We start from the raw sequence: 15,327 nt of genomic DNA on the forward strand, positions 1-15,327 counted from the left end.
GACTGAAGGGACACTACACCTGGACTTACTCTGTCTGGACTTATTGTTAAATGAGAAAAGTTGCTAGACAAAACTGCTAATGTAAAAAAAAAATGGTTATTGGGTTGGATCTTCTTGCCATTCAAATCCCTCTGAACTTAGTATAAATGGGAATAACATTGAAAAATGGACCAAGAAGACATTCTTCAAATTGAAATGCTTTTATTAGAATACTAATAATGGAAGATAGAAGAAAACCATACACATGGAAAAAGGAAAATACTCAGAAATGCTATTACAGATTAGGCAAATTAGAGAAGATTTCTTCAGTGTATGCAAAATGTAAACATTTGCCCTGGGATTCCTCACAGATGGCACAGTCCACAGAGACTTATTTGGAACAAGATTCTATCAAGTAGTCTACAGTATAGCCTCTACAATGTTTCCAACATTAAACTTAAAGCTCCTAGCACACCCAAAATTTTCTATGCAAAAAACTAAATGGCTCCCAATCAAAGCAACTTGAACTATCAACTGCTACATGTGAAAGCAGGCACTGAAGCAAACCAGTCTTTCAACACTGAGCTTCCATACACTACTATGCTAATTGTATTTACATTTACCTTGACAGAGATTACAAAAATATACAGTGTATAACCCCATGGTGAGTCCAGTGTGGAAAATTCTAGAGTTCTTGTTCATCAAATGCTTCAGAGAAAGACATCAAGTCAGTCACATGAACTTAGGGAAATAGGACTAAGAAGAGGCCCTTTTCTCCTCAGAAAATGGGGACTCATAAACTTCCATGGGTGGACAGGTACAAACCAGGTGCTGATCTCCATAGATGTCATCAATCCGGGCAATGGTTGGCCAGAATTTGCTCTCTGGTTTCACAAAGGGCTGCAAGGGACAAAAGATGGAAATGTCCTGGGTATTCTGAAACATTTCTCTTGCAGAAAGAGATTGCAATGATGTCCCTACAGGCTAAGATGCCACTAAACCACAAATGTTTAAAAGCATAAGAAGGTAAAACCCACACTCCTATTTTTACTGCATCATTAGTTACAGTAGCCAAAATACGGAAGCAATCCAAGTGTCCATCAGTAGATGAAAGAAGATATGTATGTATGTGCATGTGTGTGTGTATACACACATGTGTGCACATAGATACTCACATAGGAATATTGCCCAGCTATGAAAAAGAGTGAGATCTTGCCATTTACAACAACATAGATGGACCTAGAGGGTATTGTGCTAAGTAGGAAGACAAATGCCATATGATTTCACTTACATGTGGTATCAGAAAACAAAAGCAGAAACAGACCCATAAATACAGAAAACTGATGGTTGCCAGAGGGGGACAGGCAGAATGGGCAAAATGGGTGAAGAGGAGTGGGGGGGAACAGGCTTCCAGATATGGAATGAGTAATTCAAGGGTATAAAAGGTACAGCATAGGGAATATAGTCAATACTATAGTAATAGCATTTTTCCAGTGACAGATGGTGGCTATGCTTGTGGTGAGCATAGCATAATGTATAGACTTTTCAGATCACTATGTGGTACACCTGAAACTAATACTACATTGTGTGTCAACTATACACCAGCCCAACAAAAAAGCTAAGTCACCCCTTCATTACTGTCCCCCCAAATCCAACTTTTGACCCTTGTCCCCACACTGCCAGAGACTGCAGAGCACCTTTTCGTGTAAGAATCAGAAAGGAAGAAAAATTGCATTTGGGGATATCTCCCTTTGGATGATAGTAGAAAATACCTTAACCCATTTGACAGCGACTCCTATTTGGTCTTTCTCCACTGTATTCCCTGTGGATCCTCAGACCTGTGGCTGACACTCTAACCTCAGAGCTCTGAAAGCCAATTCCTGTGCTCTGCGTCACTTGTCATGACCCATTTAAGAAAGTGTCCCACATATGGTAACTGTAATGACACTGCAAGGATAGGAGTCCCATCAGATAGGTGATGGCCCCTCATACGCACGTGGACGGTATACCAGCTGGCACACTCGGCTTCAGAAGACAACTTACAAGTGGGAATGCCGCCACCTCTCTGGAATATGGCCGATCCCAGTGGGAGGATGTGACGCAGGTCAGGGAATGTGGAGACATCTGAGACACACAGATGGGAAAGGGATCAGAGCAGAACACTGCCTTCTGCTGTGCTTTGCTTCAACCAGTGAGCTGACAGAAGCCCAGGTATGGGGCTGCTGGTTGGTTTTATTTCAATTTGAGGGGGAAAAAATTGATGGGAAATTTATTCTGAAATATTTCAAATGTCAGAAAGTCATGGTAATACATTAAGCACATCTACCACCCAATATAAGTCAACATTTTATCATATTTGCTTAACCCTTTAAAATAAACATTGGGGGCACATTCACACAGGGGACACAAAAGTGTCCAACTCTTGATTTCGGCTCAGACCTCACAGTTCATGAGATTGAGCTCTGTGCTGACGGCACGGAACCTGCTTGGAATTCTCTCTGCCTCTCCCCCACTTGCATGTGTATGCACGCCCTCTCAAACTTTTTTTTTTTTAAATAAATAAACATTGAAGAGACAATTAAAACTGCCTTTATAACTCCTCCAGCTCATCTCTTACCCTATTCCCAGTGATAACCACTGTCCTGAATTTTGTATTCACCATGCTCATTGTGATTTTATACTATTACGGCATATATGTATAAACAGCATATGGCATAGTTGGGCACATTTTAAAATCTTTTATCATTTTACGAGTATTATTCTCCACTTGCTTTTATAGCTCTGTATTATGTCCTTTAAATGTCTATTGCCATTTTTAAAATTAGCTAAATCCTTATAATCTCTTTTCAGTATCCACAGAAAGGAGAAATAACAATGAGCAAGATGCCTTCTCCTGCCAGCCCTTGGCCCCTGTGGTGCACCTTCAGGTGCGCACTTTTGGAACTTGCCTGAGCTTCCCCAGGCATCTCAGACTTGCTCTCTGGCTCAAGGCCATAGTAGCACAGCCACAGCCTTCACAATATTCCCAATTCATGATCTCCCTCTGGCCCCCAACCCAGATTAATGTCTGGAGCTAACAAAAGACTTACAGCTCAGAAGCAAATATACAATAAACATCTTTCAGATTTTCTCCAAAATAGGCCATAAGCATTAAAAAACATTCAGGCCAAGTACCAATCAGTTGTTCTAAGCAATAATTGCTCTAGTAGAATAATAACTTGTCTTTATCAAGAGTTTGTGAGGTAAATAATCTCACTAGAGTGCATTAAATAGAGACACAAGAATAAAACTACCCCAACTAGATAAGAGGTCTTCAGCCCCTGCTCCCTCCCTTGGTAACCAGTTGGATGCATGTGGGAGGTATACCTCTCACAGTGACAAAACAATTACACAAACAAAACATATCTCAAAACATCCACATTATACTTAACTGCTACTGTGTTGTTCAAGATTCAAACCTGCAAGTAATGAATTTATCATCCTTTCAGAAGAATGGTCTTATTCTAGGCAAGAATAAATATCTTCTGATGGGAGTTCAGGGGTTGCTGGTACACTGTACATATGCACTCTTATACTCTATGGAACATTTTGGATCAAGTACCTACGCACCTTCAGTGGATTGACCCTGGGGTCAATGCGGCCCTCCTCAATGTCAGCAATCTCCTGCCGAATGCTGATCATGGCATCACAGAATCTATCCAGCTCTTTCTTGTCTTCTGACTCAGTGGGCTCAACCATGAGAGTTCCTGCCACCGGCCAGGACATGGTAGGGGCATGAAATCCTGCAAAGGAGATAGGGGAACTTGTGTCACTAACTTTGACCTCCCTGATTTGTAATTTTTTAAAATGTCTATTTATTATTGAGAGAGAGACACAGGGTGCGAGCGGGGAAGGGGCAGCGGAAGAGGGAGATACAGAATCTGAAGCAGGTTCGAGGCTCCAAGCTGTCAGCACAGAGCCCAATGCAGGGCTTGAACTCACAGACCATGAGAGCCAAAGTCAGACGTTTAACCAACTGAGCAACCCAGGCACCCCTGACCTCCCTGATTTGGAAGAAATTTCATATATATATATATATATATATATATATATATATTCATCTCAGCAAGAAGAACTTAGGAAATAAACTAACACCCAAGAAGAAACAATCAGTTAAGCAAGTTTTAGAGAGTATCCATAATAAATATGCAACCATACAAATGTATGTAAATTTTTATTTGTTAAATTGGGTAAGCAATAAAAAATATAAAAGGGCAAGTTACATAATGACATCCCATTTTTATGAAAATGATAGTGTTTATATATTTTTTAATATTTTACTTTTTTATTTAATGTTTATTTTTGAGATATAAAGCATGAGCAGGGTAGGGGAGGGGACAGAGGATCCAAAGCAGGTTCCGCACTGATACTCCTGACACCAGTGAGCTCGATTCGGGGCTCAAACTCACAAACCATGAAATCATAACCTGAGCTGAAGTCAGACCACTTAACCAACTCAGCCACCCAGGCACCGAAAGTGTTTATATTTTGAGGGAAGACACCTTGAAAAATAAGTACTAAAATATTAACAGGGCTTATTGCTAATATGAAGCTGAGATTCTTTTATTTTTTATTAGAATCATACTATAATGCTTATTTATTACTTACAATAAGAGAAATTAAAATATTATAGCCTATCAAAAGTTAAATAAAGTGATAGCAACCATAAAGAAGCCTACTAACCCCATTTTACAGATGAAACTGAGGTTTGGCAGTACATGGAAACCCTTTGCCTTTATTCAGAACATAGGCTGAAGGTGTTTCTGTTTACAAAAGCTTTCATATGTAAGATGAATCACCAAGACATACTCAAGAGAGATTTTCTGGACAAAAGCCAAAAACCTTTTCCCATTTCTGGCTCTTTTTCTGTGAAACTGTAAAAGATGAAGACATTTAAATGGTTCCCCAATTCTGATTTGCATAATTACATGGAGTGCTTTAGGGTCATGCCTGCATGCTTTAAGGGATTATCTCCTCAACATGTTACAAACATTTTCAAATGGTAAGTTGAAAGGACTGTAAAGTGAACACCCCTATATCTTTCACCTACATTCAACAATGATGCTCTCTGCTTAATCACATCTGTTCATTCATTCATCCATCTTATTTTTGATGCAATTCTAAGAATGCTTCAGTCATCAGTATACTTCTCCCTTAAATACTTCAGGATGCATATCATTAACTAGAATTCAATATCTGTTTACATGTATTTGTGATAAAATTTACATACAGTAAAATGCACAAATCTTAAGTTTATCACTTACTAAGTTTTGACAAATACATAGAATAGTGTCACTCAAATCAGAAAGGGATTTTAAAAGCTAATCTCTACCTATGAAGTCCAACCTCAATTTCATGGGTGAGCAAATTCAGCCCAACATACACTGTTGTAGTGGTTCCCATAACCAGAACCATCAGAGTTATCTTGGGAACACAGATTCTTTGGTCCTGACCCTGATTCAGGAAGCCCAAGGTAAGTCTCAAAAACATGAGTCTTAAAACTCCCCCAGGTGACTCATTTACTCGCTAAGTCTGGATGCCTCTGCCCAAAGGCATTATGCCCCACATTTGGCTGTTTGAAGATACTGATTACTAGGCCCCTCCCCTGGAGATTTTAATTAAGTACATGTGATTAAGACCCAGAATCTGTTATTCTCGATTGCTGTTTTTTTGCTTAGCCATTCATTCATTCATCCATTCATTCTCTCACTTATTAGACACATGTTTTGAGGTACTAAGTGCTAGCCACCTGTACAATTCTAGGCTTAGGGCAAGTGTGGCATTCACTCTATCAAACATCAAAATAACCTCCTAGCCAGTGCTCTCCCTCCCTGCAAATGCTGCTACTGCAGTCAGATATGTGATACAGACAACACATCCCAGAAGTGAAGGTATATCCTGCCTGAATCTGCCATCAGCCAGGAGGCCTAGTCAGGTTACAGGAGCAACCAAGAGATTTTGGAGAGGTGATTGCTAATTTCATTAATGAAAACTTCCTCTGGCTTTCCCATTTATAATCAGTATAACTCTACATAATAAGATCACGCATTCAAGAGAGGAATGAATCACACATGTGGGATTCCCAATATGATGCAGTAGTAAAACTATTAAATTACTGAAGCTTTCACTTTCCTTACTAAAAGAAGTTATTCCAGTTATTAAAATTCAGATAGGACTCCACATCCATTGAAAGGCAAACTTCTCACCATCTCTGCCTTTCTAAAAATTGAGGGGTCGTTGATATTATTAATAATGTCACTAAAAATAGGTATTTCAATAAGGTCTGTGCTTAATGAACATCCACTAATTCATTAAAGGCCTGTCTTTCAAGTCTTCCAAGAAAATACAGTCAGTTCAGCATGTGCCTATTCCTTCATCTATGGAAGCAGCTATAGAAGCTGTAGAAGCTGAAACAGCTATAAAGCTCAAATGCCATTTATCTCTATCTAACACTTCAGCAGTTTCCCTGAACCTTCATCATTACACCAACTCACCTCTTCATGGACTCCTTTCTTTACCAGCAATGGGATAGGAATAAGAATTTAATAGAAACATAGGCAATACAACTCAACACCAAAAATCCCCAAATCCAATTAAAAATGAGCCGAAGACATGAAGAGACATTTCTCCAAAGAAGACACGCAAATGGCCAACAGACACATGAAAGGATGCTTAACATAACTCATCAGAGAAATGCAAATCAAAACTACAAGAGGGGTGCCTGGGTGGCTCAGTTGTTTAAGTGTCCAGACTCTTGGTTTCAGCTCAGGTCATGATCCCACAGGTTCATGGAATCGATCCCCACTTCAGGCTCTGCACTGACAGCACAGAACTTGCTTGAGATTCTCTCCCTCTCTCTCTCTGCCCCTCTCCAGCTAATGCTCATGCACACACACTCTCTCTCTCTCTCAAAATAGATATACTTAAAAAAAAACCTGCACAATATTAACAAACACCTGTCAGAATGACATAAATCAAAGGCACAAGAAACAAGTGTTCGAGAGGATGTGGATAAAAAGGAATCCTCTTGCACTGATGGTAGCTGATGGTGGTAATGCAAAATAGGGCAGTCACTCTGATAACAGTATGGAGGTTCTTCAAAAAGTTAAAAATAGAGGGGCGCCTGGGTGGCTCAGTCGGTTAAGCGTCCGACTTCAGCTCAGGTCATGATTTCACGGTCCATGAGTTCGAGCCCCGTGTCGAGCTCTGTGCTGACAGCTCAGAGCCTGGAGCCTGTTTCGGATTCTGTGTCTCCCTCTCTCTCTGACCCTCCCCCATTCATTCTCTCTGTCTCAAAAATAAATAAATGTTAAAAAAAATGTAAAAAAAAGTTAAAAATAGAACTACTCTATCCCTATGATCCAGCAATTGCACTACTAGGTATTTACCCAAAGAATACAAAAATACTGATGCAAAGAGATACATGCACCCCGATGTTTATAGCAGCAATATCAACAATGGCCAAATTATGGCAAGAGCCCAAAGGTCTACCAACTGATAAATGGATGAAGAAGATGGCATATATATTATATACACATATACATGCACAGTGGAATATCAGCCATAAAAATAGTGAAATCTTGCCATTTGCAATAACATGGATGAAACTAGAGAGTATAATGCTAAGCAAAATAAATTAGAGAAAGACAAATACCATATGATTTCACTCATGTGGAACTTGAGAAATGAACACAAATGAACAAAGGGGGTAAAAAAGAGAAAGGCAAAGAAACAGACTCTTAACTAGAGAGAACAAAGTAATGGATACCAGAAGGGAGATGGGTGGGGTGGATGAGTGAAATGGGTCATGGGGATTAAAGAGTACACTTGTCATGATGGACATTGAGTATGTATGCAAGTGTTGAATCACTATATTGTACACCTGAAACAAATATAAATTAAAATTTAAAAACTAAAATGAAAAAAAAGAAACTAGGGAACAAAAACCATTTTCTTTGGGATTTTAAATTCTTTTAACTATAAAGACTTTTCTTGAATGCCAATGGATTCAAGATGCTGATTTAATATCTTTTGAAGGGTAGTACCAATGCAGTCATAGGGCACGTTTTTTCTCTATCACTTTGAAGTTTACCCAGAATCCTGTGCTCACCATTTATCCTACAGACCAGTTTATTGTGGTGCCTGCATGTTTGTTTTGTGCCTTGAGGAAGTCGCCCATAGCTAGCATGAATGTCAAAAACCTTAGATGCCCTCTGAGGGTTTTTTCCCAGAGGATCACTCACCATAATCCTGAAGCCTCTTGGCCACATCCACAGCCTCAATATTTGCAGACTTTTTGAAAGGTCTTGTGTCCAAAATAAATTCATGAGCCACATAACCTGTGGGAAATTGTGTCAGTTCAAGATTACCATCAGCTTGTTTTGCCCAAGCAAATGTACAGATCAGCTTTGTAATGCATATCAACAAGGCCCAAGATGCCATGGTAACTTGGAAGTTTATAGGTGGCAACAAAGACCTCATTTACTTTTATTAATAACTATAATTATAGGGGCACCAGGGTGGCTTAGTCTGTTCAGCGTCCAACTTGAGCTCAGGTCATGATCTCACCATTTGTGAGTTTGAGCCCCACATTGGGCACTGTGCTGCCTACTTGGGATTCTGTCTCCCTTTCTCTGCCCCTCCCCTGCACACACACTCTCTCTCTCTCAACCTCTCTCTCAAAATAAATAAACTTAAAAAATTATTTAAAAAATAATTATAAAATATAAAAGTGATTATAAAAATAAAATTTTAACATGTCAAGCCAATGTGTTTAGTCCTTAGTGCACAACACACACAAGGCAAGAGGCTGATGGGAGGTGGAACTTTGGTGCCAGTGCATTGCTGGAACATTTGACTGAGATTCCTGGGGATGAGATTCTTTCAACTCTGATGATATAAAATCTATTTGCAATAGTTAAACATGTCATCACACAGGCCTGACCCTTTTATACAAAATATCTCTAGAGCCAAAGGTCCATTGATACCATTCTCCATAACTCTGCCCCAGCATCAAATAACTGTTTCATCTGTGTGAATGTAATTATATACGGAACATGTATCTCTAAGGCACATACATAATTGTATGAGATTCTTCAGAGGGGCTTTTGAGGGTTTGGTTTCAGGCTTCAGGCTGATTATTAGAAATCGGGGCTGTCAAACAGCACACCACAGGTGGCAAGAAGATGAAACCAAAGTCTGTGGGAGTCAGTTCACTTTGCTCTAGTTTGTAAGCTGGTTTCCTCTCTAGGCCCAGGTCACAATCTCCCCAGCACAAACTGACCCATCAGCAGGAATAAACCATCAATGAAGTCAGCATTTTCATTAATATAGAACAACAGTTCTGGGGGCTTCCCAAATTCTGTGGCCCCAAATCTGATGAATTTCCTTCTAGGAAAGTATCTGTAGATGAGACAATAATGTATTACTTCCTAACCTACTTTCCTCTCAGCAAACAAGGAATCTACTTACAGATAACATGGAGCAGATAATTCCTCAAGCCTGAGAAGAGTTGCTCCAGTCACTAAACAGCTTCTGAAATCATCCATAACTGCTCTGCTTCTTATGTAATGAATAAATAAGAAAGGACTGATTTTGTGAGAAAATAAAGTATGAGAGCCTCAAGCTTTAAATATACTGTCACTGAATATTATAAAATATTCTAACAATGATGGAAATTAAATTTGTGAGGAGTGTGATTCAAAAGTGGGAAGTTATATTCATAGCTAGGTAAAGTCAGGGGCAAAAAGTGCTTAAAAGGAATGCCCAGTTGGAATGTTCAAGGGTGAGGGTGGGGTGGGGGTGGGGAGGCGGTGGAGATCATTTAAGTGCAGGAATCCTAAATACCCAATTATCCCCACCCCATTTTGGAAGCCCAGCCTCAACCTTTGACCTTTCTTCTCTGAGCCTCTGGCAGCCACCCGGTGCTGTGACAGTGACACAAGAAAGAAGGGTAATGAAGTTCACTGCTCTAAAGGGCCCTCAGTGGGCAGGAGATGAAGAGGGGAGGGACACATCATGGAGGAAAAGGAAAGTCACTGTTGCTGGCAGGCAGAGGGCTGTCTTCCAAGAAGTTCAGTAACAGCTGAAAGGCCCCATCACACGGAGCCCAGCCCAGCACTAACACAAAGACTACATCTGCAGTGTCCCCACCACAACCAGGCAGTTTGGGAAGAGCTCCATTTCTGAAATGAGGTTCAGATGTTATTTTCTAAATCCATATTCTAATGTGTTCAAATGGAAACGGTAGAATTTTAGCATATCTCTCTGAGCTCTGAAAGGGATGAAATTGAAACTTGGTGGCTGTTGGAGGCTAAATCCCAAGATGTTCATCTGTGTTTGTAGTTTTTAAGGAGAAGAGGTACACAAACCTTCTGTGGTATGTGGTAAGTCAGGGCAATCTGAAGTAGAAATTGTATACACTGATCAGCACAAGGTTTAATTTTCACTGAGTAGGTATTTCTCCTGGGCCTAACCATGGCTATAGCTGAGAGTCTGAAAAGATACCAAGTCAAAGGAACAGGGAGAAGAGGGAGGGGGTGACAAAAAAACAAAATAAAAGTGGCGTGGCTCTAAATTTGGAACACCTTTCCTCCAACTCCTATCCTCAGAATGACTACCTAGAGATATGTGGAACTCACTAGCTACTCTTTAAGGCTTAGGTGAGCAATCAATGCTTAGTCAAGCTTTTCAGTTGCAATCCAGAGACCATAACTAATAGAATCAAAACTGAATGTTTCCATGGGAATGAGGTCGGGTAGGCAGAGCCTCTGGCCTCAGGAGGGTCACTTCCTTGCCTGGGACATGAAAGACCATTCCATGAAGTCCATGTCTGCCGGTAAAGGCCACTGGGAAACCAAGTCATAACAGAAATTTCCAGGCAGCATTAGGTTTGTCTGAGGTCATAAGGGGATAGGCACTGAAAAAATTAAAACATAAATGAAACATTGGGATAGTAACAAAGTTGCCGCCTCCACTAAAAGGAACTCCATTTTCATCAGTGAGTTTAGCCTCCCACATGAGGAGACAGCTGTGAATTTTCTAAATTCCTCCTTTAAAAATGTACTATCTTGGGGCACCTGTGTGGCTCAGTCGTTTAAGCGTCAGACTTCGGCTCAGGTCATGATCTCACAGTCTGTGAGTTCAAGCCCCACGTCAGGCTCTGTGCTAACAGCCTGGAGGCTGCTTCGGGTTTTGTGTCTCCTCCTCTCTCTCTGTCCCTCCCATGCTCATGCTCTTGTCTCTCAATAATAAATAAACATTAAAAATGTTTTAAAAATAAACAAATAAAAAAATAAATAAAAATATACTATCTTACCTGAGGTAATTCCTTTCTTTCCTCATCCTAAATACTACTGCTTTTCCCTTCCCAATTCTTGCCTGTCACTCCCTTGCTTCACAAAACCCTAAACCTCAACAGTTCAGCTGGGGTTTTCAAATCTCTCAAAGAAATGGTTCATAAAGGGAAGACTGGAGTTCATTAAAATTATTGCCTCATATTCATCTGTAATTACAATGTCTTATATAGAGCTAGTAAATATGATTAAGATGAATAATAGTCTTCTAATATTGCCATTAGACATTTTGGAATACAATGTGCTTATTAAGAACATTTCTATTTTGGGCCCTCAGGAGGTACAATGATAATTCTTTTTTAGGTCCGAGAATAAATGTGTTTACCAGACCAAATATGAGACAATTTTTGATTCCATGAACTTTTGGATTAGGTGACAAGGTCTGTATTTACCAATACATCTCTGTGTGGGATGAGAAATACAATTCATTGTTTGATTCTGGGATAAAATGTCAAAACAAACGGAAACTGGATCTATCATTTTGTGCTGCAAATCCCCTAGGACTGAGACAGTCGCTGTTTTTAAAGCAGTCACTCAAACACTAAGCACGTGGTTAGGCACCTGAGAAACACTTGCTTTGTTCACTTTCCTCTCTCCTGGATTGCCACCAATCCCCATGTAGTCCAGATCACATGGACTCTTTAAAAATGAAAGTTTGCATTTACACAAGTCTGTGAACATACTAAAAATCAGTGAGTTGTACATTTAAAGTGGGTGATTTGTGTGATATGTGAATTGTCTCAATGAAATTATCAAATTAAGTTAATCACAAGGAAGTTTCAACTACATTTAAAAAATAATAAACATGGGGCCCCTGGTGGCTCAGTCATTTAAGTGTCTGACTTCAGCTCAGGTCATGATCTCACAGTTCATGAGTCCAAGCCCCACATTGGGCTCTGTGCTGACAGCTCAGAGCCTGGAGCTGCTTCAGATTCTGTGTCTCCCTCTCTCTCTCTCTGTGTCCCTCCTCCCCTCCTCAAAAATAAACATTAAAATTTTTTTCCTTAAAAAATAATAAACAAGGGGGGGGAACCTATAAACCTTGTCAATTAAAACAAAAATACCGTTTTCCAGCCACCGGATTGGGAAAGATATTTTGGTTTCGGTTTGTGGGTTTTTTCCCAGCCTGGCACTTGGTGTTCACTGGTCCCCAGCATGATGGTCACTTCATATGCTATGAGAGTGAAATAAATTGGCACCTGTGGGGATAACCAGGGCACATGTACCAAGAGCTTAAATGCATTCACACTCTGAGATAATAATTTCTCTTCTGCAGCTCTAAGGAAATAATCAGAGATGTTTTTTTAAAAATCTAAGTAAAAGATATCCATTGCAGCATGTTACAGATGCAAATGACTAGGGGAAAACATGACAGAATTCGTGGAATCCTGGTATATCCAAACAAATGAATCAATGTAGCCTCTTTCAAAGAACACTTAACAACATGGGGAAATGATCACAATATAAGATAAAATTAAAAAACAGGACACAAACTGTAATACTGGTTCAATGGTCTAAAAGTAAGATGAGAAGGAATACAGTGAAATATTAATAGTGGTTATGTCTGCTTACCAAAACCATGAATCATTTACATTTTCTTCCTCAGATTTTTAATTTTCCAAATTTTCCATGTTGAGCATATACATATTACTTATATAATCAGACAAAACAAATACTTAAACTTATCCTGAAGGCCAATACATAACAGGATGCATTTCACAGAGCAGGAGCTATATTTGAATTAATTAGTAGCTCTTGTAGGTTAATACCCACTTCAGAAGCATTTTATTGTGTTGCTTAGAGACATATTGCCCACAATTTTTTTTCCTAATCTCTAGGGAGCATTCTGGTTATTTAGAGCTTCTGGCTATTTAGTTCTTTCCTGTTTTCAAACTATAGAACCACGTCTTTGGATACATATTTTTAAGGCAAGACCAGCCTTTAAATTAAAGATGACAGATGTAGACGTATACTCTGCCTGAGCTGGAGAAATCAAGAGCCAAAGCGAGGTCTCATCCTGTGGCCCAGGTCTGGGCATGCTGCTGTCTGTCTGCTCCAAGCTCCAAGTCCCCATCTGTCCCTGATCTCCAATTCTGTGCTCACAGCCAATGTGCTGTGTGTCTTAGGGCCATCTCCTCCTATTACCTCCAGTATAACTTTGTTCCCCCATCTACTATTTCCTCTATTGTAGCTTCACTCTTCCCTCTTCAAAGCCATTTCTCTGGCAGTTTTAAATCCTCTACTGATTTCAAAACAAAACTGCATCTTACTGAAATAGCTTCCACATGTACCCCTGCTTTACCACCAAACTCCCCCAAACCATGACTGCTTCTCCTTTGTCCTCCCCACCCTCAATCCATTCTCAACTCATTGCGGTTTGGCATCTGCCTTACCATTTTTGTTCCAATTCTTTCAAAGGTGACCAAAGGATTGCTAATTGTTACAGGCAAATCTTCTTTTAAGACTCCTACCAGAACACCATTCTGTCTCTCCCTGTTGTGCAATACATTTGTACTGGGGCAGGCATGATGCCAGGGATTGGTGCTCGAGAATGGAAGCAGGCACAGTCTTTACCCTGAAGGAGTTCAAGGTCTGATGGACAGAGCCAGACAATAAACTGAGTGGGAGAAATCCTCAGTAGCAGAGGGAGCCAAGAGGAGGGAGAAGTTCTCTCCACCAGGAAAAAGAGGCTTCAGGGAGGAGGTGTGAGGCCAGAACATAGGCAGGCAGGACAAGCAGGGGCTTCTCTAGGGAGAGGCATTGTGACAAATGCTGCAGGGTCCTACAGCTGCCTCAAGCAGGGAGACCTCTCTCACTGGAGTCCCCTATGCTCATCCTGCCTTTTTTTTTTTTTTTAATTTATTTTGAGAGAGAGAGAGAGAGAGAGAGAGACTGCAGAAGGGGCAGAGAAGGAGAGAGAGAATCTCCAGCAGGCTCCACACTGTCAGCATGGAAGCCGACACAGGGCTCAAACTCATGAACTGTGAGATCATGACATGAGCTGACATCAACAGTTGGCCGCTTAACCAATTGAGCCATCCAGGTGCCACATCCCTCTTAAGGTAGCCATCTGCTTGCAGGGCTTTGCTCTGGTTTCTCAAAACTCTTTCCTTGAGTTTCACCATTTCCAAGAGTCTGCTCTTAGATTCTGTGCCTAAGCCAAATTTCTGCAAAGCTATCTGGCTCCATCCTCTCCTATCACTTCCAGGATGACTTGGTTCCCCTACTATTATTCTCTCTGCTGTTCCTCTATTATAAGCATAAAAGGCTTACATAGAATTTCACTTCACATTTAATTAATCAGTAACTAAGCCCTACTGATCCTACTTCTAATAGGATCTTCTTCCCTTGCCATTTTTGAAATGAGTTTACCTTCTCTTAATCCTGTCACTCCGCTACTCAAAAAACCTTTCATGGCTGTCATCAAGGGTAAAGTCAAGAGCCTTCCAAGACTTAAGTTGGCCTCTCCAACTTCACCTTCATCTGCTCTCCTTCCTCCTATTCCATTCAACAACCCCCCAACAAGCTTCTCACCACCTACACAATTCTTTCTTGCTCCGGTATTTCTGTTTACTGGGGTCTGATACTCTCCTTTCCAGGCTCATCTCAAGTGTCTCCTCCCAGAAGGCTCTCCCAACTATTCTGCACTTCCTCTGCCCAGTCTGAATTACTCCACTCTTCTGGAGCCATTCCCATAGCACTTTGTGAGGTTAAGAGTGCATGGTATTTATATATACATCTCCCCATGCTGTGGGCTCCTTGTTGACCTGGGCTGTGTAGGCTACTGCATCACACAGCCTTGCAAATAGTGATACTCCTAACCTGTTCACTCAATTGAAGTTATTTCCAATAACTATGATTTATATATGCAAAGAAACGAAAATTTCCTACCCACCACAGAAAACATTTACTAGGTCAAACCTGGTCAAGAAAAAAACCAAGGTGATAGTAGACT

General features: G+C 40.4%; 1 protein-coding gene across 1 annotated transcript in view; it reads right to left on the reverse strand.

The window, feature by feature from the left end:
- Positions 1-640: 640 nt before the first annotated feature.
- Positions 641-15,327, reverse strand: part of GLDC (glycine decarboxylase) — a 100,906-nt gene continuing 86,219 nt past the window's right edge. The window contains exons 22-25 of the mRNA XM_047103334.1: positions 8,262-8,357; positions 3,589-3,761; positions 2,023-2,103; positions 641-879 (exon numbers count right to left, since the gene is read on the reverse strand). Coding sequence (XP_046959290.1) covers positions 736-879; positions 2,023-2,103; positions 3,589-3,761; positions 8,262-8,357 — 494 coding nt within the window. The 3' untranslated portion in view covers positions 641-735. The remainder of the gene's footprint in view (positions 880-2,022; positions 2,104-3,588; positions 3,762-8,261; positions 8,358-15,327) is intronic.

Source organism: Lynx rufus, unplaced genomic scaffold (assembly GCF_022079265.1).
Source record: "Lynx rufus isolate CCGP_SWC_20201006 ecotype Redwood Valley unplaced genomic scaffold, mLynRuf1.p SCAF_10, whole genome shotgun sequence".
In the NCBI taxonomy this organism is placed as follows: domain Eukaryota; kingdom Metazoa; phylum Chordata; class Mammalia; order Carnivora; family Felidae; genus Lynx; species Lynx rufus.